The 26478-nt window shown below is 39.6% G+C and overlaps 2 protein-coding genes across 2 annotated transcripts; one reads left to right on the top strand and one right to left on the bottom strand.

Moving 5' to 3' along the window:
• The first annotated feature begins 26 nt into the window (after positions 1-26).
• LOC143484610 (uncharacterized) lies at positions 27-21031 on the top strand. Its single transcript, XM_076983423.1, has 9 exons — positions 27-1239; positions 3819-4386; positions 4923-6112; positions 7377-7646; positions 11282-11849; positions 12386-13363; positions 15308-15561; positions 15730-16333; positions 16704-21031. The coding sequence occupies exons 1-9, from the start codon at positions 1030-1032 to the stop codon at positions 17894-17896; spliced, it is 5835 nt and encodes a 1944-aa protein (XP_076839538.1). The 5' UTR covers positions 27-1029; the 3' UTR covers positions 17897-21031.
• Positions 21032-21432: 401 nt separating this feature from the next.
• On the bottom strand, positions 21433-24582 carry LOC143484609 (uncharacterized). The gene is made up of 3 exons (XM_076983422.1): positions 24091-24582; positions 23107-23704; positions 21433-22214 (listed from the first exon to the last, which is right to left on the bottom strand). The coding sequence occupies exons 1-3, from the start codon at positions 24286-24288 to the stop codon at positions 21433-21435; spliced, it is 1578 nt and encodes a 525-aa protein (XP_076839537.1). The 5' UTR covers positions 24289-24582.
• Between the last annotated feature and the right edge of the window lie 1896 nt (positions 24583-26478).

The raw sequence follows: 26478 nt of genomic DNA, 5'->3' as shown, positions 1-26478 counted from the left end.
AAGAACACTGAAACCAGGAATATAAGATTAAACAATCACCATGGAGGGTATTTGATCGTTCTGTTTCATTCCCCCTAATGTCCCTGTTACAGTGTGACTTGCGCCTCAATGTATGATGAATCACTAATCCGGTGTGTTAAGATGTTCTTCAGTGGATTGTGTGCAGTAATGAATATTTTGGACTAGGTTTGTGAATACGATGGGTTGTACCATAGGCATGTATAACCACCTTTTTAGAGGTGTTTAAGCAGCCCTATATTTGAGTCCCAGCACTCCTAAAAATAAGAGTAAAATGTCGTTTTTGTAACGGCCGTTTGTCTCTAATAAGCTAAAAATGTAACACCATAGAAAATATATGATTGAATATTAGGGGTGTGCCTGACGTTTTTATCTAGCAAGCTAATGTTGAGCTTTAGTACTCGGGGGTGATGTGAGCACCCCTAAAGCTCTGATCCTCGGATCACCCCTGGGGGGCAGTAGAGTGTAAGACACGTGCCAATTTCTCTTCTTCTGTGGTCACGTGATCGGACGTTTCGTGCACGACGTCGACCGCGAATCGGGAAAAGGTAGATACAAATTCGGGAATAGATCCAGTTTAGCTGAAACAGAGCGAATGCACATACGATGGTACAAGTACACGTTATAAACACAGTGCAGTATTGTTGCTTCAGTTGAATTACATCCATATTGGCTGCTTCATCCACTCCGTGTCTCGCGGACGTAAACCGCGGGATTATTTCCGTTATTTAGGCTACAGCACGTACGGAAAGGCGCGTGAGTTTAATGAATGTGTTACCCACAATTCACCGCGTGTTTGTTTTGTTTTGGTTTATACTTGGGCGTTTCAATTACACATAAAAACTACGTGTAAATTACAAGAATACGTCCGTTTACATGAAATTAAGAACCTAAAAAGAACTTGGCTCGCACGTCTGAGAAAAAGTTTACTTTTTGTTTTTAATTTTCGTTTAAAATGTGAATGTAGGCAACCTGACTGCAGTTAAATCTCAGTATCACCCAACTGTGGAGATGTCGGCGCTCTGCAGTGAGGAGGGTGGAGAGGTTCTGCTGGAGTTACACCTGTTATGTGACTCTGAAACATCCTGCACAAAGTCAGTAGGGACTGACCTCTCCATGGAGGACATTGGAAACCTACAAACTGAAGTCTGTGAACTGAGAAAAGTGATTGAAGTGCTGGAGGAAAGAATAAGGAATCAGGAATACAAATGTTTTGAAGAGGTTTGTTCACTTTTCTCATTAAACTTCTCTTACTTGTTATGCATGCAGCATAGCTGGCCGGTATGACCAAAATTCTATATCATGGTATTTTTCAAAATGATATCGGTTTTACGGTATTTGACGGTTTTCCCCCCATGCATGATATGTTAACTGCATTGATTACGAAAAGAATTACTGCAGTAGAGTGGTTAAGAGTGCCCTATTCCACTGTTAGAACAATGTCTCCACCTAAGTATTACATGTAATACAGATTTGCCTGGCCCCACATGATCAGTTTTTAAATGGTAGCGCTAAAGTAGTGAATGAATCATACCACATGACAGTTGCAGTAAAATGCAAAACCTTTTATTTAAAACGTTTTTCAGACAGCATCAAAACTGTAGGTTTATACAACTTATGTGAACTAGCTACACATAATATTATAAATTACACACCAGGTTGTTGATAGATAGATAGATACATACATACATACATACATACTTTATTGATCCCGAAGGAAATTTAGCAGCCAGTAGCAGTTACACCATAACAGATCACAGTAAAGGACACACACAAACACTTTCATAATAACTTATATGACATTCACAAACAATACAAAGACTATACAAAACAAAAACAATAATAACAATATAATAACAATAACACAATAATATTAATGCAATAATATTAATATTAATACAATAATTAATAATAATAATATAATTATAATAATAATAATAACAAATAAGAGGTATTTAGACATAAAGTAGACAGGGCTGTTTGTCAATGGTTGTAGGCTATTGTACTGAAAAGTGCCAAATGTCTTACATTTAATTAAATAACATAATATTTAAACAAATAAATAATAACAGTGGTCGAATACTGGGGAGACAGTACCATCTCTTTTAATGTGATAAAAAGCAATTTTTTTCGAATAACTTCGACCATATGTGTTTTTGTATAAATATGTAACATATTAAGCTGAAGCTGCTGAAAAATATTGAAAATAGACCATGAATGTGCCGTACAAGTGCTTGAATTCCACCTTGTAAAGGTGTATGAACCCTGCAAACGTAACTTAGCGCAAACACAGCACCGAAGAGCGGAACGCGTGAAGTTACAAAAATCGAGAGATGCACGAGCTTGCGACGCAACAGCGGAGCCACTGCGATTGTGTAATTTTTGCCACGCAGACCCTTGCGCCAGTCGCGATGTACCAAGTATAAAGCAGCTTTATGGGTGGTGCAGCAGATTGATCTTGTTACCACCAGCCGCGACAACTTTTGCTCGACAGCATTTGCATAGTGACTATTTGGTGACGTCCGACCTTTAAAACCCTATGTACTTCCTTACAACAGACACGGCTCCTCTTTGGCAAGAGTTCCTTTGGGGCATCATCTTTTATTTCAATTTTTGGTAGAATTTGTGGTTCAGAACGTCCCTCTTTTTCAGCAAGCTAGATGTGCGCTCGGTTGTAGTGATGTGTCGTTCGCGAACGATCCGGCTCTAAGAGCCGGCTCTTTGAATTGAACGATAGGAATCCTTCAGTATCTCGTTGTCTCTCCGCCTCCATGTCGTTGCGCTTGTGCTCTGGAAGAGCCACAGTGCCAGTTTTTTTCCAACGTCGTTTTTATTTGGCCTTCGGTGCCTCGCTGTCTCTGCCTCAGAGTTATTTGTTGTGAAACGAAATACAGTTACATTTTTAGTGCTTTTTTTAGCCTACTTTTCAAACCTGGAACACAATGCAGTATTAAAATTCGTCAGGTAAATGTTCCTTCCCCTGTTTTTAAAGGGTGTTTCTTTTATACTACCACATATCGTTTCGGAGAACACTGCAAAGAATGTCTCCACTGCCCGCATGTCAAGCGTGTGCTTCACACATCTGACCAATCACACGCAGCTTTCAGTTAATAATGTGGTGGGAAAACACTGAAAAAAAAGGTTTCCTCCACTTTTTTTGTGGAAACAGGCAGGCAATTGTCCAAGCTGTATTGCGTTCTATTTTGGTGCTATTTTGTGATAATTTGGTTATAATAAAAGTTTTATTTATAAAGCATTGTTATGCAGCATTTTTACTCATCACAAGTGCTTAACAATGTCAATAATGAAACAAAAGGTTATAAAACTAGGTTTAAGCTATTAATTAATTAATAATGTAAAAAATATATATGGGGAGCTGTTTGGGAGCCGAAAGAGCCGGCTCTCCACAGTAAGAAGAGCCATTAGAGCCGCATCTCAAAATAGAGCAGAAAATCCCATCACTACTCGGTTGCATGTGTGCTTAGTGGTGCAGCAATAAAAAGCTTCCCATGAGAAACAATTAACGATCGTGCTGTGTTCCAGACACGTGAAGGCTATTTAAACCAGTGTGGCAGGTATATGAAAAATTCTTATGATAACAAAAATAAACACAGGTTTTCGGTGCGAACCGCTATACCGCCCAGCACTAATATAACACTTACAAATTTCTTAGTTTTTCAGTTAATTTTGTTAATTCCATGAAATGTCTGAAGTGTAGTTTCTGTTTAACACACATATGTGGTCATTTCATAAGTGGATTTGTTTGTACTTTTATTGTTTTCATTTCTATTATCTTTCAGAATGTCACCACTTGTTATTCTATTTGTAAATCTAAAGTCACAGACACAGAACCACAGGACTCTGAACATAGTGTTGTCAACCAGCACATACCACAGGATATGGAGGATGAACCCAGTCTGTCTCCAGTGTGTAAATCTGAACCAAACCACATAGAGACACTGGAATCAGACCGTAGCACTGGGGACCAGAACACACCACAGGACATGGAGGATGAACCCAGTCTGTCTCCCATTAGTGAACCTGAACAGACGTCTGTATCCACACTGGATTCTGTGTGCAACCGTGAGAAGCAGTCCACACTGCAGGAGTTGGAGGAGGATGTACCCAGCCTCTCTCTACACTGTTATAGTGACCCAAACCCCACAGAGAGTCTGGACTCTGACTGTAATGGTGGAGACCAGCACACCCTGCAGACTCCATTAAAGATGTGTTCAGTCAGACTGGTGGACTGCAGGAGAATACAGGAGCTGAATGGAAACACCACAGCACATGGAGACCAGAGTGGAGGAGATGATGCTGAATGTGATGAGGATGAAGATGAACATGATGATGATTTTGTTACCTCTAGTAAGTAACATGTATGCTTTCAAATGAGGGATGCACTAATACTGAATTTGTTGGGCAAATGCGATAACTAGTATTGACACCTTCTTGTGGCCAGTATTAATATTCCATAATTTTATAGCAAGTTCAAATTCTAAACTGTAAAAAAATTGATCAGTGACTAATTGTCCATGTTAGATCGAAGTCAGATATCACAATTATTAAACTATTAAAACATTACATTAAACAGAAGACTTAATCTCTTCGAAAGATGAAGATTATATAATTGTGTGTTGAAATTCCATTATCAACATATACAAACTTGTACTTACTAATGAAGATAGTGGCTGCTAATATACTGTACACCTCTAGGATTCAACTCAGTCAAGCTCCATAGTGCAAATCAGTTTCCTTTTTGTATAATCCTGTTGATACTTTACAGCAAATAATTAGTTACTACATTCTTACTAATGTATGTATTGTTATGATTCATTATCAGTAGTCAGTAACAAAAAGGGTGGGAAAACAGACAGTAAAAGTGCATTCACCTTTCTCCTCAGATAATCTGTCTGGTGATGATGAAGACTGGTCACCTGTGTCTCCACAACGTCGTCCTGGAAAAAGAAAACATGCCTGCCTCACCTGCAGAAAAAGGTTCAGATCAGCAGCATCACTGAAAAAGCACATGAGGGGACACACACAACAAACGCCACATCAGAACCAAAACTGCAAGCAAGACTTACGTCCACCAGGGGTCTCCAAGTTAGACCAGAAGCTTCGTGCTCGAGAGAAGTCCTTCACATGTTCAGAATGTGGGAAAGGTTTTACTACTTCAGCATACCTCAAAATCCATTTAAAAAGGCACAGTGAGATGTCCTTTCACTGTGAAGTGTGTGGGAAAAGTTTTTTAACATCCACAGAGCTGAATGTGCATATGACCAAACATACTGGAGTGAGCAGTTTTGTTTGTACTGTGTGTGGAAAAATTCTTGCAAGTGCATCAGGACTTAAAGCTCACATAAAATTACATAGTGAAGAAAAACCTTTCAGCTGTAACGATTGTGGGAAGAGGTTCAGAACCAAAGCAAATCTCATGGGTCACCAGAGAGTACACACAGGAGAACGCCCATACAAGTGCTCCTACTGCAGTAAGGCTTTCAGTCATCGATCACATGTTAAATTACATGAACGTGTGCATACCAACGAGAAACCATATAAATGCTCTCATTGTGAAAAAGATTTTTCTCGTTTAGGAAGTTTAAAATCTCATGAAATGATACATAGTGAACAGAAGCCTTACCAATGCTCTCACTGTGGGAAAAGTTTCCGTCATGCAAATTATCTGGTATGTCATGAAAGAATTCACACTGGAGAGAAACCGTACCTCTGTCCTGACTGTGGCAAGACATTCTCTTATGGACCACTCTTCATTATTCACAAAAGAATCCATACAGGAGAACGTCCATACCATTGCTCTACGTGTGGGAAGAGTTTCATGAAACTTCTTAACTTTACCCGACACAAGAAGACTCATACAGGTGAAAAGCCTTTCAAATGTCCTGACTGTGACAAATGTTTTGCCAGGACTTGCATTCTGAAAGCCCATCAGAGGATTCACTCTGGAGAGAAGCCTTACCAGTGCTCCATCTGCCAGGAAAAATTTACTTTTTTAAGTTCCCTACACTCACACAAGAAAAAACATGGTAGAGATGCAGCAGTCAGTTCAAAGCAGGTTCCTTTACCTGCACACTAAATACTTTATTAAGGCTTGTTACTACAGCTGGAAACATGATTGTAGTTTTTCTATGACATGATCATTAGTCTTGTAGTAGTCTTGTAACAGTTGATGAATAAATGAAATTAACTTGTTTTTAAATTGTTTTGTTTTTTATGAAGATTGAATCTGGTGTGCTGGAACTGTGGAATGGGGAGGATGCCTAAATAGACGTTGAAATCATTGTCTTGGTGCATGTCAAGAACTGTGGAATGGGGAGGCAGCGTTAAAAGATGTAAAAATATTTACCGCATTGTCTTGGCCCATGTCAAGAGCACTGAAACCAGGAATATAAGATTAAACAATCACCATGGAGGGTATTTGATCGTTCTGTTTCATTCCCCCTAAAGTCCCTGTTACAGTGTGACTTGCGCCTCAATGTATGATGAATCACTAATCCGGTGTGTTAAGATGTTCTTCAGTGGATTGTGTGCAGTAATGAATATTTTGGACTAGGTTTGTGAATACGATGGGTTGTACCATAGGCATGTATAACCACCTTTTTAGAGCCCTATATTTGAGTCCCAGCACTCCTAAAAATAAGAGTAAAATGTCGTTTTTGTAACGGCCGTTTGTCTCTAATAAGCTAAAAATGTAACACCATAGAAAATATATGATTGAATATTAGGGGTGTGCCTGACGTTTTTATCTAGCAAGCTAATGTTGAGCTTTAGTACTCGGGGGTGATGTGAGCACCCCTAAAGCTCTGATCCTCGGATCACCCCTGGGGGGCAGTAGAGTGTAAGACACGTGCCAATTTCTCTTCTTCTGTGGTCACGTGATCGGACGTTTCGTGCACGACGTCGACCGCGAATCGGGAAAAGGTAGATACAAATTCGGGAATAGATCCAGTTTAGCTGAAACAGAGCGAATGCACATACGATGGTACAAGTACACGTTATAAACACAGTGCAGTATTGTTGCTTCAGTTGAATTACATCCATATTGGTCTGCTTCATCCACTCCGTGTCTCGCGGACGTAAACCGCGGGATTATTTCTGTTATTTAGGCTACAGCACGTACGGAAAGGCGCGTGAGTTTAATGAATGTGTTACCCACAATTCACCGCGTGTTTGTTTTGTTTTGGTTTATACTTGGGCGTTTCAATTACACATAAAAACTACGTGTAAATTACAAGAATACGTCCGTTTACATGAAATTAAGAACCTAAAAAGAACTTGGCTCGCACGTCTGAGAAAAAGTTTACTTTTTGTTTTTAATTTTCGTTTAAAATGTGAATGTAGGCAACCTGACTGCAGTTAAATTTCAGAATCACCTAACTGTGGAGATGTCGGCGCTCTGCAGTGAGGAGGGTGGAGAGGAGGGTGGAGAGGTTCTGCTGGAGTTACACCTGTTATGTGACTCTGAAACATCCTGCACAAAGTCAGTAGGGACTGATCTCTCCATGGAGGACATTGGAAACCTACAAACTGAAGTCTGTGAACTGAGAAAAGTGATTGACGTGCTGGAGGAAAGAATAAGGAATCAGGAATACAAATGTTTTGAAGAGGTTTGTTCACTTTTCTCATTAAACTTCTCTTACTTGTTATGCATGCAGCATAGCTGGCCGGTATGACCAAAATTCTATATCATGGTATTTTTCAAAATGATATCGGTTTTACGGTATTTGACGGTTTTCCCCCCATGCATGATATGTTAACTGCATTGATTACGAAAAGAATTACTGCAGTAGAGTGGTTAAGAGTGCCCTATTCCACTGTTAGAACAATGTCTCCACCTAAGTATTACATGTAATACAGATTTGCCTGGCCCCACATGATCAGTTTTTAAATGGTAGCGCTAAAGTAGTGAATGAATCATACCACATGACAGTTGCAGTAAAATGCAAAACCTTTTATTTAAAACGTTTTTCAGACAGCATCAAAACTGTAGGTTTATACAACTTATGTGAACTAGCTACACATAATATTATAAATTACACACCAGGTTGTTGATAGATAGATAGATACATACATACATACATACATACTTTATTGATCCCGAAGGAAATTTAGCAGCCAGTAGCAGTTACACCATAACAGATCACAGTAAAGGACACACACAAACACTTTCACAATAACTTATATGACATTCACAAACAATACAAAGACTATACAAACAATTTCACAATAACTTATGACATTCACAAACAATACAAAGACTATACAAAACAAAAACAAATAATAATAACAATAATAATATAATAACAATAACACAATAATATTAATACAATAATATTAATATTAATACAATAATTAATAATAATAATAATATAATTATAATAATAATAATAACAAATAAGAGGTATTTAGACATAAAGTAGACAGGGCTGTTTGTCAATGGTTGTAGGCTATTGTACTGAAAAGTCCCAAATGTCTTACATTTAATTAAATAACATAATATTTAAACAAATAAATAATAACAGTGGTCGAATACTGGGGAGACAGTACCATCTCTTTTAATGTGATAAAAAGCAATTTTTTTCGAATAACTTCGACCATATGTGTTTTTGTATAAATATGTAACATATTAAGCTGAAGCTGCTGAAAAATATTGAAAATAGACCATGAATGTGCCGTACAAGTGCTTGAATTCCACCTTGTAAAGGTGTATGAACCCTGCAAACGTAACTTAGCGCAAACACAGCACCGAAGAGCGGAACGCGTGAAGTTACAAAAATCGAGAGGTGCACGAGCTTGCGACGCAACAGCGGAGCCACTGCGATTGTGTAATTTTTGCCACGCAGACCCTTGCGCCAGTCGCGATGTACCAAGTATAAAGCAGCTTTATGGGTGGTGCAGCAGATTGATCTTGCAGGCCCGTAGCCAGCATTGTGATGGGGGGGATCTTTTTCCCCCCAAAAGTGGAGTGAGGGGGGGGGGGGGGGGGTTATGTCTTATATGTTTCCTCTATGCTGCGCCTATAGCGATCGATCGCCAGTGGTTGGCGCCAGAGCGAACTAGTAACTCAGTGGGTTTTCCATCCACCGAGTTTTTGCGCATTTTGAAAATGCGCATGAAAAAAGCTGGATGGAAAAAGACCAAATATCGCAAAAAGATGTTTACGCTAGGAGGAGGTGGAAAAGTTAGACTATCGCATCGCCAAAATTCGGAAAAACTGGATGGAAAAGGGTTTTTCGCATAAACGATGACGTATCATGCCTCAAGTCAAGTGGTTCTGTACATGATCGCGATGTAAAGATGGCAAATGCATACAAAAACAGTTCTGGAGAGAGCAAAAATTGAATTTAACTTCTCCATGTAAAGAAAAGAAAAAAAAAATGTTTCACAACCTCAACGTGCAAAAATGCGTAACTGCCAGATGGACGTAAAACCACTATTGTTTGGCGTCCTCTCACGTGATCTAAAGTTTATTCGCATAACTGTAATGAATGGAAACAAGGCTTAATTCACATTTTTTTCTGCCGAAACTTGGAAATTGCGCATTATTTTTTCGAAAGGTTTGGATGGAAACCCGAATCATAGATGTAGATCGAAGATAAATAAACTAGATTTTTTTCACGCGTGAGAAATCAGATGTATGGCGTGTGAGCGTGTGAAAACGGTCAAATGCGCGTGTCTCACGCTCATTGCGTGAGAGTTGGCAACACTGTTATAAGTTTGTTGTGAGTCTGTTGTTGCTGTCCTTATTTGTTTGTCTGTATTCACCGGAGATTAACAATTCATTCATTGAATAGCCTACCTATCTTGAGGGGCATGTGTGTACAGAGGGAGGGTGCGGGTGCGGGGGGGGGGGGGGGGGGGAGGGGGGGGGCGGGGATCGAACGAACCCTTCGATCCCCCCTGGCTACGGGCCTGTCTTGTTACCACCAGCCGCGACAACTTTTGCTCGACAGCATTTGCATAGTGACTATTTGGTGACGTCCGACCTTTAAAACCCTATGTACTTCCTTACAACAGACACGGCTCCTCTTTGGCAAGAGTTCCTTTGGGGCATCATCCTTTATTTCAATTTTTGGTAGAATTTGTGGTTCAGAACGTCCCTCTTTTTCAGCAAGCTAGATGTGCGCTCGGTTGTAGTGATGTGTCGTTCGCGAACGATCCGGCTCTAAGAGCCGGCTCTTTGAATTGAACGATAGGAATCCTTCAGTATCTCGTTGTCTCTCCGCCTCCATGTCGTTGCGCTTGTGCTCTGGAAGAGCCACAGTGCCAGTTTTTTTCCAACGTCGTTTTTATTTGGCCTTCGGTGCCTCGCTGTCTCTGCCTCAGAGTTATTTGTTGTGAAACGAAATACAGTTACATTTTCAGTGCTTTTTTTAGCCTACTTTTCAAACCTGGAACACAATGCAGTATTAAAATTCGTCAGGTAAATGTTCCTTCCCCTGTTTTTAAAGGGTGTTTCTTTTATACTACCACATATCGTTTCGGAGAACACTGCAAAGAATGTCAAGCGTGTGCTTCACACATCTGACCAATCACACGCAGCTTTCAGTTAATAATGTGGTGGGAAAACACTGAAAAAAAAGGTTTCCTCCACTTTTTTTGTGGAAACAGGCAGGCAATTGTCCAAGCTGTATTGCGTTCTATTTTGGTGCTATTTTGTGATAATTTGGTTATAATAAAAGTTTTATTTATAAAGCATTGTTATGCAGCATTTTTACTCATCACAAGTGCTTAACAATGTCAATAATGAAACAAAAGGTTATAAAACTAGGTTTAAGCTATTAATTAATTAATAATGTAAAAAATATATATGGGGAGCTGTTTGGGAGCTGAAAGAGCCGGCTCTCCACAGTAAGAAGAGCCATTAGAGCCGCATCTCAAAATAGAGCAGAAAATCCCATCACTACTCGGTTGCATGTGTGCTTAGCGGCGCAGCAATAAAAAGCTTCCCTTGAGAAACAATTAACGATCGTGCTGTGTTCCAGACACGTGAAGGCTATTTAAACCAGTGTGGCAGGTATATGAAAAATTCTTATGATAACAAAAATAAACACAGGTTTTCGGTGCGAACCGCTATACCGCCCAGCACTAATATAACACTTACAAATTTCTTAGTTTTTCAGTTAATTTTGTTAATTCCATGAAATGTCTGAAGTGTAGTTTCTGTTAAACACACATATGTGGTCATTTCATAAGTGGATTTGTTTGTACTTTTATTGTTTTCATTTCTATTATCTTTCAGAATGTCACCACTTGTTATTCTATTTGTAAATCTAAAGTCACAGACACAGAACCACAGGACTCTGAACATAGTGTTGTCAACCAGCACATACCACAGGATATAGAGGATGAACCCAGTCTGTCTCCAGTGTGTAAATCTGAACCAAACCACATAGAGTCACTGGAATCAGACCGTAGCACTGGGGACCGGCACACACCACAGCACCTGGAGGATGAACCCAGTCTGTCTCCCATTAGTGAACCTGAACAGACGTCTGTATCCACACTGGATTCTGTGTGTAACCGTGAGAAGCACTCCACACTGCAGGAGTTGGAGGAGGATGTACCCAGCCTCTCTCTACACTGTTATAGTGACCCAAACCCCACAGAGAGTCTGGACTCTGACTGTAATGGTGGAGACCAGCACACCCTGCAGACTCCATTAAAGATGTGTTCAGTCAGACTGGTGGACTGCAGGAGAATACAGCAGCTGAATGGAAACACCACAGCACATGGAGACCAGAGTGGAGGAGATGATGCTGAATGTGATGAGGATGAAGATGTACATGATGATGATTTTGTTACCTCTAGTAAGTAACATGTATGCTTTTAAATGAGGGATGCACTAATACTGAATTTGTTGGGCAAATGCGATAACTAGTATTGACACCTTCTTGTGGCCAGTATTAATATTCCATAATTTTATAGCAAGTTCAAATTCTAAACTGTAAAAAAATTGATCAGTGACTAATTGTCCATGTTAGATCTAAATCAGATATCACAATTATTAAACTATTAAAACATTACATTAAACAGAAGACTTAATCTCTTCGAAAGATGAAGATTATATAATTGTGTGTTGAAATTCCATTATCAACATATACAAACTTGTACTTACTAATGAAGATAGTGGCTGCTAATATACTGTACACCTCTAGGATTCAACTCAGTCAAGCTCCATAGTGCAAATCAGTTTCCTTTTTGTATAATCCTGTTGATACTTTACAGCAAATAATTAGTTACTACATTCTTACTAATGTATGTATTGTTATTATTCATTATCAGTAGTCAGTAACAAAAAGGGTGGGAAAACAGACAGTAAAAGTGCCTTCACCTTTCTCCTCAGATAATCTGTCTGGTGATGATGAAGACTGGTCACCTGTGTCTCCACAACGTCGTCCTGGAATAAGAAAACATGCCTGCCTCACCTGCAGAAAAAGGTTCAGATCAGCAGCATCACTGAAAAAGCACCTGAGGGGACACACACAACAAACGCCACATCAGAACCAAAACTGCAAGCAAGACTTACGTCCACCAGGGGTCTCCAAGTTAGACCAGAAGCTTCGTGCTCGAGAGAAGTCCTTCACATGTTCAGAATGTGGGAAAGGTTTTACTACTTCAGCATACCTCAAAATCCATTTAAAAAGGCACAGTGAGATGTCCTTTCACTGTGAAGTGTGTGGGAAAAGTTTTTTAACATCCACAGAGCTGAATGTGCATATGACCAAACATACTGGAGTGAGCAGTTTTGTTTGTACTGTGTGTGGAAAAATTCTTGCAAGTGCATCAGGACTTAAAGCTCACATAAAATTACATAGTGAAGAAAAATCTTTCAGCTGTAACGATTGTGGGAAGAGGTTCAGAACCAAAGCAAATCTCATGGGTCACCAGAGAGTACACACAGGAGAACGCCCATACAAGTGCTCCTACTGCAGTAAGGCTTTCAGTCATCGATCACATGTTAAATTACATGAACGTGTGCATACCAACGAGAAACCATATAAATGCTCTCATTGTGAAAAAGATTTTTCTCGTTTAGGAAGTTTAAAATCTCATGAAATGATACATAGTGAACAGAAGCCTTACCAATGCTCTCACTGTGGGAAAAGTTTCCGTCATGCAAATTATCTGGTATGTCATGAAAGAATTCACACTGGAGAGAAACCGTACCTCTGTCCTGACTGTGGCAAGACATTCTCTTATGGAGCACTCTTCATTATTCACAAAAGAATCCATACAGGAGAACGTCCATACCATTGCTCTACGTGTGGGAAGAGTTTCATGAAACTTCTTAACTTTACCCGACACAAGAAGACTCATACAGGTGAAAAGCCTTTCAAATGTCCTGACTGTGACAAATGTTTTGCCAGGACTTGCATTCTGAAAGCCCATCAGAGGATTCACTCTGGAGAGAAGCCTTACCAGTGCTCCATCTGCCAGGAAAAATTTTCTTTTTTAAGTTCCCTACACTCACATAAGAAAAAACATGGTAGAGATGCAGCAGTCAGTTCAAAGCAGGTTCCTTTACCTGCAGACTAAATACTTTATTAAGGCTTGTTACTACAGCTGGAAACATGATTGTAGTTTTCTATGACATGATCATTAGTCATGTAGTAGTTTTGTAACAGTTGATGAGTAAATGAAATTAACTTGTTTTTAAATTGTTTTGTTTTTTATGAAGATTTAATCTGGTGTGCTGGAACTGTGGAATGGGGAGGATCAGGGTTCGAATTACGGGGGGGATTGGGGGGGTCAGACCCCCCCGTTTAAGGCATCAACCCCCCTAAAGGGGCAAAACCAATAATTTGGGGGGGGGGTCAAAACATTTAAATGTACTTCTCACATATAATGTTAAATACTACAAAAAAATGCAGTGTCTATGGCTGGAAGAATATTCTGATACGATTTCAAGCACCCCTAAAGTGGATCATACCATTCCGTGTTAATAGCCATTCGCGTTTGCCTTCCTGACTCATTATCGGTCAGGTGATGTAATGGATTTATCATTTACGTGCTGTAGACATTACAATAAGAAAGCAAGACACTGTAAGAATGGTAAGACTTCAGTTTACTGAAGCACGCACTTGCGCTGTACTGGTTTTCATTTACACCCTGAAAAAAACTTGACCCCCCCAACTATCATTGTATAATTCGCACCCTGGGGAGGATGCTTAAATAGACGTTGAAATCATTGTCTTGGTGAATGTCAAGAACTGTGGAACTGTGGAATGGGGAGGCAGCGTTAAAAGATGTAGAAATATTTACCGCATTGTCTTGGCCCATGTCAAGAACACTGAAACCAGGAATATAAGATTAAACAATCACCATGGAGGGTATTTGATCGTTCTGTTTCATTCCCCCTAAAGTCCCTGTTACAGTGTGACTTGCGCCTCAATTTATGATGAATCACTAATCCGGTGTGTTAAGATGTTCTTCAGTGGATTGTGTGCAGTAATGAATATTTTGGACTAGGTTTGTGAATACGATGGGTTGTACCATAGGCATGTATAACCACCTTTTTAGAGGTGTTTAAGCAGCCCTATATTTGAGTCCCAGCACTCCTAAAAATAAGAGTAAAATGTCGTTTTTGTAACGGCCGTTTGTCTCTAATAAGCTAAAAATGTAACACCATAGAAAATATATGATTGAATATTAGGGGTGTGCCTGACGTTTTTATCTAGCAAGCTAATGTTGAGCTTTAGTACTCCGGGGTGATGTGAGCACCCCTAAAGCTCTGATCCTCGGATTACCCCTCGGGGGCAGTAGAGTGTAAGACACGTGCCAATTTCTCTTCTTCTGTGGTCACGTGATCGGACGTTTCGTGCACGACGTCGACCGCGAATCGGGAAAAGGTAGATACAAATTCGGGAATAGATCCAGTTTAGCTGAAACAGAGCGAATGCACATACGATTGTACAAGTACACGTTATAAACACAGTGCAGTATTGTTGCTTCAGTTGAATTACATCCATATTGGTCTGCTTCATCCACTCCGTGTCTCGCGGACGTAAACCGCGGGATTATTTCCGTTATTTACAGCACGTACGGAAAGGCGCGTGAGTTTAATGAATGTGTTACCCACAATTCACCGCGTGTTTGTTTTGTTTTGGTTTATACTTGGGCGTTTCAATTACACATAAAAACTACGTGTAAATTACAAGGATACGTCCGTTTACATGAAATTAAGAACCTAGAAAGAACTTGGCTCGCACGTCTGAGAAAAAAGTTTTCTTTTTGTTTTTAATTTTCGTTTAAAATGTGAATGTAGGCAACCTGACTGCAGTTAAATCTCAGTATCACCCAACTGTGGAGATGTCGGCGCTATTCAGTGAGGAGGGTGGAGAGGTTCTGCTGGAGTTACACCTGTTATGTGACTCTGAAACATCCTGCACAAAGTCAGTAGGGACTGATCTCTCCATGGAGGACATTGGAAACCTACAAACTGAAGTCTGTGAATTGAGAAAAGTGATTGAACTGCTGGAGGAAAGAATAAGGAATCAGGAATACAAATGTTCTGAAGAGGTTTGTTCACTTTTCTCATTAAACTTTTCTTATTTGGTTTGCATACAGGACTTACACATTTCTTGGTTATTCAGTGAATTTTGTTAATCTGTTTAACAAAACCTATGTGGTCATTTCTTCAGTGGATTTGTTCATACTTTTATTGTTGTTATGTCTGTTATCTTTCAGAATGTCACCACTTGTTATTCTATTTGTAAATCTAATGTCACCGACACTGAAACACAGGACTCTGAACATAGTGTTGTCAACCAGAACACACCACAGGATATGGAGGATGAACCCAGTCTGTCTCCAGTGTGTAAACCTGAACCAAACCACATAGAGACACTGGAACCAGACCGTAGCACTGGGGACCAGAACACACCACAGGACCTGGAGGATGAACCCAGTCTGTGTCCCATTATTGAACCTGAACAGATGTATATATCCACACTGGATTCTATGTGTAACCGTGAGAAGCACTCCACACTGCAGGAGTTGGAAAAGGATTTACCCAGCCTCTCACTACACTGTTATAGTGACCCAAACCCCACAGAGAGTCTGGACTCTGACTGTAATGGTGGAGACCAGCACACCCTGCAGACTCCATTAAAGATGTGTTCAGTCAGACTGGTGGACTGCAGGAGAATACAGGAGCTGAATGGAAACACCACAACACATGGAGACCAGAGTGGAGGAGATGATGCTGAATGTGATGAGGATGAAGATGTACATGATGATGAGGGTGATGGTCGTGGTGGTGATGATGGTGATGATGATTTTGTTACCTCTAGTAAGTAAAGTGTAAGACATGATCATTCTGGTTTGCGTTTTAACCCCAAGTTTCATGTCATGGTGGTAGTTATGAGCTACTGTGCTTTCTCGGTTTTCAAAGTAATGGAAGCATCTTTCTAAGAATTTTATGATCCCTAAAATACATTCATACACTGATGTAATCAGGTTTCATTTTAGCTATAATTATCGTTGCTGTTTATTTTGGGGACTTCAAAACATAAACTAGAAATATGCTGCATTTAAAGCAAGAAATGGTATTATTCAATGATGATCTCCTCAAAATCTCTTTCCATACCATCGTGTGGTTTAGGGCAGTTATAATCAATTGAGCTGAGCGTTGCATAAAGTGCTCTCTCCTTTCTCCTTAGATAATTTGACTTGTGATGATGAAGACTGGTTACCTGTGTGTCCACAACATCGTCCTGGAAGAAGAAAACATCCCTGCCTCACCTGCAGAAAAAGGTTCAGATCAGCAGCATCACTAAAAAAGCACATAAGGACACACAGACAACAAACGCCACATCAGAACCAAAACTACAAGCAAGACTGGCGTCCACCAGAGGGCTCCAGGTTGGACCAGAAGCTTCATGCTCGAGAGAAGTCCTTCACATGTTCAGAATGTGGGAAAGGTTTTACTACTTCAGCATACCTCAAAATCCATGTAAAAAGGCACAGTGAGAAGTCCTTTCACTGTGAAGTGTGTGGGAAAAGTTTTATTACATCCACAGAGCTGAAACTGCATATGACCAAACATACTGGAGTGAGCGGTTTTGTTTGTACTGTGTGTGGGAAAATTCTTTCAAGTGCATCAGGACTTAACGTTCACATGAAATTACATAGCGGAGAAAAGTCTTTCAGCTGTAACGATTGTGGCAAGAGTTTCAGAACCAAAGGGACTCTCGTGGGTCACCAGAGAGTACACACAGGAGAACGCCCATACAAGTGCTCCTACTGCAGTAAGGCTTTCAGTCATAGTTCATCTGTTAAAATACATGAACGTGTGCATACCAATGAGAAACCATATAAATGCTCTCATTGTGAAAAAGCTTTTTCTCGTTTAGGAAGTTTAAAATCTCACGAAAGGGTACATAGTGGACAGAAGCCTTACCAATGCTCTCACTGTGGGAAAAGTTTTAGTCAAATGTGTAATCTGGTATGTCATGAAAGAATTCATACTGGAGAGAAACCTTACCTCTGTGCTGACTGTGGCAAGAGATTCTCTAATCCAACACTCTTCATTTTTCACAAAAGAATCCATACAGGAGAACGTCCATACCATTGCTCTACGTGTGGGAAGAGTTTCAATAAATATATTAACTTTATCCGACACAAGAAGACTCATACAGGTGAAAAGCCTTTCAAATGTCCTGACTGTGACAAATGTTTTGCTAGGCCTTGCATTCTGAAAGCCCATCAGAGGATTCACTCTGGAGAGAAGCCTTACCAGTGCTCCATCTGCCAGGAAAAATTTACTTTTTTAAGTTCCTTATACTCACACAAGAAAAAACATGGTAGAGATGCAGCAGTCAGCTCAAAGCAGGTTCCTTTACCTGCAGACTAAATAAGCAGCAGTGAACAATGTGGACGTGGTTTGTGAATATGATGGTCAGCTGTGAAGTGACCTCCTGTCTTTTGGTGGTGGTGAGATGTTGACCTGCATGATGTGAACAAGCCAACACATGGTACAGATGGATGTAGATCCTGTTTAACTGGAAACAAAGTGCAAACACACAAATGTGGTAAATGTACACTTTATCCACTGTGATACAGCTTTAAGTAAATTAGATAAGCTTGCTGTCATAGCCTCTGTGTTATGGCTATAGTCTTGCAGAATGTCGTGGTTCAGCTGAGATTTATTTTAAAATGTATTAATTCTCCTGTTGTTTTTTATTGTTTGTTTTTTATACAAGTTCTCAGTAATATGTTTGAAAACAAAGTAGTTGCATTACATTGTGTTTGGGTATAATGTTATATTTGATCTACTCTTCATGTCTTATAGAGGGTCAGAAGGCATTGCTGTTAAATTTTCTTTCAACAGAAGTTAGTGTGAAACTCAATCATTTTTGTACTATATCACAGTTTCCTCCTAAATGTATTTAACAGGCTCATTTGTCCTGTAAATCACATACAACTAATGTTTTAAAAATATAAATTACATAGGCATTCTGCATCAGTGTTTTAATATTTCAGTTACATAAATGACATGTTATATTTGGAATTTAGTACAATGACTTCTATTGATCACAACACTTGAAATTAATTTAAAAAAAAAACAAATTCCTTACAAATATTATATAAACTACATTTTTTTTCACTGAATTGTCATAAACACAAATGTATTACAAATACTTTAAAATACAAATCTCATCACATTTGTTAAAATGGAATGTACAGTACAGGCCAAATATTTGGACACACCTCCTCATTCAATGCGTTTTCTTTATTTCCAAGACTATTTACATTGTAGATTCACTGAAGGCATCAAAACTATGAATGAATACATGTGGAGTTATGTACTTAACAAAAAAAGTGAAATAACTGAAAATGTGTTTTATATTCTAGTTTCTTCAAAATAGCCACCCTTTACTCTGATTACTGCTTTGCACTCTTGGAATTCTCCCAGTGAGCTTCAAGAGGTTTTGAAATGGGCTTCAGGTTTGCTTTAATTAGTTCATTAGTGGAAGCTCATTGAGAGAATCGATGGAGCTGACCGTGCCTGTCAGCAGACATGCAGGAGGGAGTGGTTGTGTCTGTCCTGAATGTGGCAAGATCTTTGCCAGTGCAGCACGCCTTAAAGCTCACTTGAGCGAAAATGAAACTTTCAGTTGTAAAGAGCAGAACATCTGTACAGGTGCTCATACTGCAGTAAGGCTTTCACGCATTGGACATCAGGCAAGTTCATGAACATGCTGTATGGTGATGGTGGAACTGTACAGTGTAGTATGGTGGAGTGTTGGAGCTGTACAGTGGAGTATGGTGGAGTTTTGGAGCTGTACAGTGGAGTATTGTGTATATATATATATAGACACATGGCACAGCTAGTTAACATATACTGGATAATTTAAACTGCTTTTAAATTAGGTTAAACAAGTAAACTAATATTAGCAGGCCCAGGCAAAATATGTTTAATATTGTCTGTCCTAAAGGTGATGTCGGGAATGGTTTCTATGTTTACCGTCCTCTTGACATGCTTCAAGTTGCTTTAATTCCCTTGGGAATACAGCTTAATGTCTTCACTACTCCTCTGTGTGGGTAAAGCTAAGGCTGGATGTAATAACTAGGTCAAATGAAATGTGATGCCTATATGTTGGGAGTGTTTAATGAATACTGCAGTAGACCATTGATGGCACCATTCACAGCTGCATCTGCAGACGGAAGGGAGGACTTCACTATGCAATGATGAAGCTGTCTGTCACCCCTGGACGAGCACTTACAGCTTCACCTGGTCTAGTCTCATCTGAGATGATCATAGAAAATGATTTATAGATAATTGAAAATCAGATGTGTTCTCAGGGCTCAAAAGGGGTCCAAGCCCATCAGGTCCAAGCCCAGCACCTATCATGCCGTGTGGTGGTGGTGACCATGACATTGGGGGCTTCCATATCTGTGATGACACCATTAATGCAGAGAGATGCTGTATGTACACATTTTGCAGCTATATGTAAAAAAAAATGTGGAAAAAAAGAAAATGTGAAATGTGCTATATTTGTCAATTGTGATTTTTCACCGCAATTGAAATTTGTCCTCCACATTTACCCATCTGTGCAGTTAGAACACACACACACACACTAGTGATTACTAGGGGGTCTGTGGATCACACGTGCCCAGAGCGGTGGACAGCCCTAGCCCAGAGCCCGGGGAGCAGTTGGGGTTAGGTGCCTTGCTCAAGGGCACCTCAGTCATGGCCTCAGGCCTGGGAATCAAACCCACAACCATCTGTTCACAAGACCAGTTCGCTACCACCATGACTGCCCACTGAAGAGAAATATGTTCAAGAAAAAATCTTGAAAATCTTGATATGGATGGCTGAAAAAGTCAGTTTTATAATAACGCACTCTTTGTACATTTGCCAGTAGTCTATATTCAGGTATTGAAAATACATTGTGATGTGGACTCACTTTATATTTGGTAGCTTCTGGATGAGTTTAGTGGTTAGTAGATAGCAGCCCCCTCTGGTGACCTCATGAGACACAAATGGTGTCCAAAAGCCATTCATTAAAAAGCTCAATGTGTGTATATACACTACCAGTCAAAGGGCTGGACACACTGGACTAAATGCATGTTCTTAATAGTAAAAAATGCACTCTAGTGGTTTATGCTCAAATTTGTTTATATTACAAATATAATTTGGGAAAAGTGTTATATATGAATTCATTGTCCACACACACAATTTTAGCGGCACCCTCAGCGAACAGTTTTGTTTCAGAACTTTAGTTCCTCACACTACAAGGTCTGTGCATGTGTGTAAATGTCTTCAGGACTGATCGAAAAGCATCACAGGTGCTTCTTCATGAAGCTGGTTAACAGATCACCAAGAGTGTGCACAGCTGCCATCTAAATATAGGACAGTTACTTCAAAAAATCTTAATATTTGTTTAGCATAATAACTTCTTTCATTGGTTTGATATATTCATTTTTTATGTTGAAAACAATAAAAATAAACATAGTAGGTTTGTCCAAACATTTGACTGGTAGTACAATATGAAATGATGCCTCTTACCTTTTGACCCAGAAAAAAAATTTTTGTTTTGCAATTTCAGTTGTTACTGTGACATCAAATATATGGTGTTCATAATAAAATAAAGTAATTTTTCTGGGTAGTTATATTTTATATATGTATATAATAACTTGAGAAAAAAATAGCCATAACATAAATTTCTTTGGAAAAAACTTTATTGTACATTTCCATGAAAGCCAAAACAAATTATTGACTTTATTCTTAAAGTATTTTAAAGAGTGGAAATTGCAGATTAATTTTTTTGTAACTTTGATAACCTTATGACTCATGCTTATGTTTCAGATGAATTATAATTGGAGCATTTAGAGTTATTGGTCAGGCACTTTACAGAACACATTCTGTGATAAGTAAACTCTAAACTAAATGTTTGCTGATAGCTGACTGGTGTTGCTATCACCAGAGTGTAAAGCTGTGTGTTTAATAAGGCTTAATGGTTTAGAGAAACGTGTCCCACAGGTAGAGCAGCAGTGGGTCTTACGATTATGAGAAATGTTGTGTTTAAGCAGGTGGGCTGACTGCCCAAAACACTTCCCACAGACTGAGCAAGCATAAGGTCTCTCTCCAGTGTGAATTCTTTGGTGCTTATGGTATGTAGAGGAGTCAGAGAAGCGTTTTCCACAGGAATGACAGATGTAGGGCTTTTCTCCAGTGTGTATTCTCCTGTGGGTCTTCAGTTTCGATGCTTGCGAGAACTGTTTTTTGCACACGCTGCATTGGTGGGGTTTTTCCCCAGTGTGAACTCTCTGATGAGCGTTGAGGTTGAAAAGCTGTGCGAAGCGTTTTCCACAGCGAGAGCACTGGTAGGGCTTCTCCCCAGCATGCAGCTTCAAATGTCTGTGAAGGTTAAAGTCAGTGGTGAAGTTCCTCCCACAGTGTGTGCACCGGTGGGGCATCTCTTCAGTCTGAACACTCCGGTTAGGTCTGAGCCCCGAGGAGTTCATAACCTGTGTTCTGTACGAAGGACTGTAGAGTTTTTCTTTAGAGTGTAGTTTCTTGTGCTTGGCATTTCTTGGTCTTGATAAAGAAACGTCAATTGTTAGGGACAGGTCTTTAATGTCGTTCATATGTTTTGCTCTTCTCTTGCGCCTGGTCTGTCCTGATGGCATGCATCTTGGATCAGGTGACAACTCACTGGGTTCACCTGAAATTCCAAGAATTCTAAATTAATATGAACCATAACCAAAAAAATGCATGTTATTTCACAAAAGCATGACAGAAAAAAGAAATACTCACCAAAAATTACTTCAAGGCAATTTCTAAAGCTGCACTTTTTTATTACATTTAGAGCATTTAACTCTTATACAAAGCAACATATAAATATTTATAATTATCACAGTGTGTGCACTTCCTGGGAATCGAACTCATGACCTTGGTGTGCAAGGCTGAGTTTTGTGCTAACGGATTGATGATTGTACCATTGATCTTTTTTTATTAAACTACAAATGAAATTATTTTCTGCAGATTCTATCCCAGACGATGCCATAGGTGTTCATGGTTGGAATCCCAAAACAGTCAGACTGGCTATGTTCCCAGGAAGGGGTGGCATTTTCTATATCTACTGTCAAACACCAAGACACTGGCCAATCATAGTCGTCAGCATCAGAAGGGGCCAGACAGCACTATGCTTCAAGTGTGTTACACCTAGAAAAGAAGTGGTGATTGGCTGCCTGACTTTAGATGATCTCAACCCAGTCCTCAGGGCCCACCTGACTGTTACACAGCTTTGCTCTGTGCATGTTCCCAGCACATTAGGATTGGAACCTGGAACCGTTAGATGAGACTCTCAAGGACTGGGCTGACGGTGTCTCAGAGGAAGCATGTGACAGGCCTCGTGGGCAACTGCTGTGTGACAGGAAACGACCTGACTGGTGGGAATTATCTATGACTAAATTAAGGAGGAAAATTGAGGCAAAAATATTTTAAAACATTCCTCTTTTTTTCTGTTACAACTGCAACTAATGAACTAATAAAAGGTTTATTAACAGCATTCATGTCACCATCTTTATCCCAGTCTCAGTGATCATCCATCTCACCTTCCAGATCTCCATGTGTAGTGTTTTCATTCAGCTCGTGTATTCTCCTGCAGTCCACCAGTCTGACTGAACACGTCTTTAATGGAGTCTGCAGGGTGTGCTGGTCTCCACCATTACAGTCAGAGTCCAGACTCTCTGTGGGGTTTGGGTCACTATAACAGTGCAGTGTGTTCTGGTGTCCTCCATCATGGACAGAGAGGGATAGTTCTGTGGGAGCTGGTTCATTTTTGTAGGTTTTAACTGCATTCTCCAGCTTTGCCTGACAAAGATAAGATTCAAAATGTGTTTGTGGACAGTTCAGTTCCGTTTTACAAACAGAATCCAGGACAGGTTCTTCTTTCACTTTGGGTAGCATGTGTTGGTTTTCACCCAGATTGCCATGGTGCTTATCTTCTCCCGGGTTGCCATGGTGCTCATCTTCACCCAGGATGCCATGGTGCCATGTTATTATTATGGGATCAGAGGCTAGACCAGGTTCCTCTTTCACTTTGGGAAGCACATGTTGGGCTTCAGCTAGATGGCTATGATTCCATGTGATTACTAAGGAATCAAGTTGACTCTTACAGGCAAATGCTGGCAAGATTACATTCTCTGATTCCTGTAACAACCAAGAAACAACAACAAAAAAAATATTTAACATAAAGCACAGAGTAATTTGATCTCGTGCCTTTTGTTTCTGCTTCTCAAAAGCAGTCTAACGGAGGTAGTGTTCCACCACACACGTGTCAGGAGCACTTCTGGAGCTGGGTTGACTATAGGAATTGGTATAGGTTCCATACGATTGTAAAGCTGCTTTGTGACAACGTGATGTAAAAACGCTATATAAATAAATGTGACTTTGAATTTGACTATAGTGCAAAATGAAGGCTAAAAGTGTCCATTTTATTTTGTCACCAGAACTTGCCTGTTAATCCACAACAGAACGTATCTTATTAATAACCGTATTTGATTATGAATGCAAATAGTCCTATCTTAGTGACATACCTCATTTTTAACATCGTCGTCGGTAATTTGTCTAAATTCGGAGTGCCGCAACGCCATTTTCTTTCTCAGTTCAATGATTTCTGTTTGTAGATTTTCAATATCGGCCATAGAAAGATCAGTTTCCAGACTAACCGACCTCTTACACGGCGTTAAGCTTCCACCCTCTACTTCGTCGTGTGTCCTCAAAGTCGCTGACATGGCGCTGCGGAGTTATCTCAAACGATCAAGTCGGAGTTCATCATCGTGAGCCCTTCAACATTACACACATTAAAACCATTCGCTGTTATTACTTTGATAGAAATAAGATTGTGCTAGCTAGCCCGACTCAACTGCAACCAAATCAAGAATCTAGTCTGTTTTTTTGGCTAGAGATGTTTTACCAGGTAGCCTGGGCTGGCCAAAGGGTGGAGAGATATAACGGCAAAGCAAAGTCGGAATACAGAGTTTTCGAAATGGGTTGTAAATTGTTTTGCTTTTTTTTTTTTTTTTTTTTTTTTTTTTTACCTCGACCGGAACATAATCAACTTTTAGACCATTTTCTTCCGGTAACGTTTGGAAATAAATTTCAAAATAAAAGCATTAGCGCTGCAAACAATTAAAAAGCTTTAAAACAAATTAATATAGATTAATCTTACAGTAGACATACGTGGCAATCGTCAAAGTGATGAAAGATTATCTAAAATTAAATCCTCCAGTGAAGTAAGGCTGCAATATGCCTCCTTCCATTTCTTTGCTGACAATTACACATAAAGGAAAGCACAGTGGACATTGCACAAAGAACATTTCAGAAATTATATTTATAAGACAGTGGATCCCAGTTTCAGTGGTACAGTGATCATGCTAATTCTGACCTAACTCACTTGGCAGTCAAAATGAAGATTCTGGCGGGGTACTCTCAGCCTACCACACAGTACATTCACCTCTCACGCTCTCCAAGGGCTACATGACTAATCATAAACTATGAAATAATCTGCTACAGACAGCTGTACAGTACATGAACACATGCAGCCATAAGGGCCATACATAAGTGTAATACACATCACAGCAAGGACAAACATATTGTCATGTATAGCTCCGCCTCCACCTCTCAATCTTGTAGTTTTGTTCTGTTTAGCCTCTCCTCTGTCCATCTGTCATCATCTTGGCTGAGTCCAATATGCTGTACTTAAGCAGTAGGCACAAGATTTCAATGCAGTATGTTCTGCTCAACTGTTAAAGCAGTGTGTTCTTTCAGTAGGCGACTGGGCAGTTTTCATAACCTCGAACATATTACGGCCACCATTTTTCCTATGTCATATGATATGGCATATGATGTCACACTGCCACAGTAAAAGACCGCTATTCATTAAAAGCACCATTCGATATTGATCTGTTTTATATTTTCACAACATTTACCTCATTTGGTCATGGATTTAGAATCAGCATCAAGACGTCATCGAGGACTAACAGAGTTACAATAACCATTTACCTCAATTTAGCCTTAATAATCCCAAAGCTAGATATATTTATATTTGCAAGGGTTAGGGCATAATTTGGCATTTCACTAGCATTACTGAAAATTCAGGTGAATCCCCCAACTGAATCCCACCCAGCAGGTAACCAAGATGACGACCTTCAGGGAGAATTTTGTTTGGGCGCCAATATAGCGCATACAGACTTCATAATCTAGTCATAATACCTATCTCTGTAAAGACCTTCTACAGATGGAAGGCCCTCTACAGATCCTGTATTCTACATGGTATAGTGGTGGTTAGTGCATTTGCCTCAGTTTTGTAGAATAAGGGAAGCTTTTTTTCACTGTTTCATTTACATGTACAATCTGAGATAAATACTAATGTATTAGTCCACTTAAGTGTGAATGTAGACCATAAGACATCTCAGATAAACATCTGAGATAAATACTGATTCAACACTCAAGTGTGAACATGAAATATGGTACATTTGTAGAAAATATGAGCCAGTTGTTGGTGCCTAGTAAAATGGAACCTTTTTAATGGTAAATTATGCAACACACATATTTTATTCATCAAAATTTTCAGTAGCTACTGTGTAATTGTGTAATCAGTGGAGGAAAAATTTTGGTTACAAATGACATTATTAATATTAATTATTAATATATTAAAATAATTATATACACTCACCGGCCACTTTAGGCACCTTGCTAGTACAGGGTTGGACCCCCTTTTGCCTTCAGAACTGCCTTTGTGGCATAGATTCAACAAGGTACAGGTACTCTGGCCTAATTGTCAGAGAGTCTGGTCCATATTGACATGATAGCATCACACATTTGCTGCAGATTTGTCGGCTGCACATCCATGCTGTGAATAAAGGGAACACTCAAATAAAAGTTAAGACTGCTCCAGAGGACTCATAAGTCGTTAAGAGTTG

Source organism: Brachyhypopomus gauderio, chromosome 20 (assembly GCF_052324685.1).
Source record: "Brachyhypopomus gauderio isolate BG-103 chromosome 20, BGAUD_0.2, whole genome shotgun sequence".
In the NCBI taxonomy this organism is placed as follows: Eukaryota; Metazoa; Chordata; class Actinopteri; order Gymnotiformes; family Hypopomidae; genus Brachyhypopomus; species Brachyhypopomus gauderio.
Note: the sequence above shows the minus strand (reverse complement) of the source record. Positions and strands in the feature narration are given on the sequence as shown.

What these genes read in the sequence shown, in the direction of transcription:
- LOC143484610 (XM_076983423.1), top strand. Translation starts at nt 1,030, where the DNA reads ATGTCGGCGCTCTGCAGTGAGGAGGGTGGAGAGGTTCTGCTGGAGTTA. An exon ending in TGATGATTTTGTTACCTCTA is followed by an intron (nt 4,387 to 4,922) that starts GTAAGTAACATG and finishes CTTTCTCCTCAG; the next exon opens with ATAATCTGTCTGGTGATGAT. An exon ending in AGGTTCCTTTACCTGCACAC is followed by an intron (nt 6,113 to 7,376) that starts TAAATACTTTAT and finishes TAAAATGTGAAT; the next exon opens with GTAGGCAACCTGACTGCAGT.
- LOC143484609 (XM_076983422.1), bottom strand. Translation starts at nt 24,288, where the DNA reads ATGTCAGCGACTTTGAGGACACACGACGAAGTAGAGGGTGGAAGCTTA. An exon ending in ACGACGATGTTAAAAATGAG is followed by an intron (nt 23,705 to 24,090) that starts GTATGTCACTAA and finishes TGGTTGTTACAG; the next exon opens with GAATCAGAGAATGTAATCTT. An exon ending in TACACATGGAGATCTGGAAG is followed by an intron (nt 22,215 to 23,106) that starts GTGAGATGGATG and finishes TTGGAATTTCAG; the next exon opens with GTGAACCCAGTGAGTTGTCA.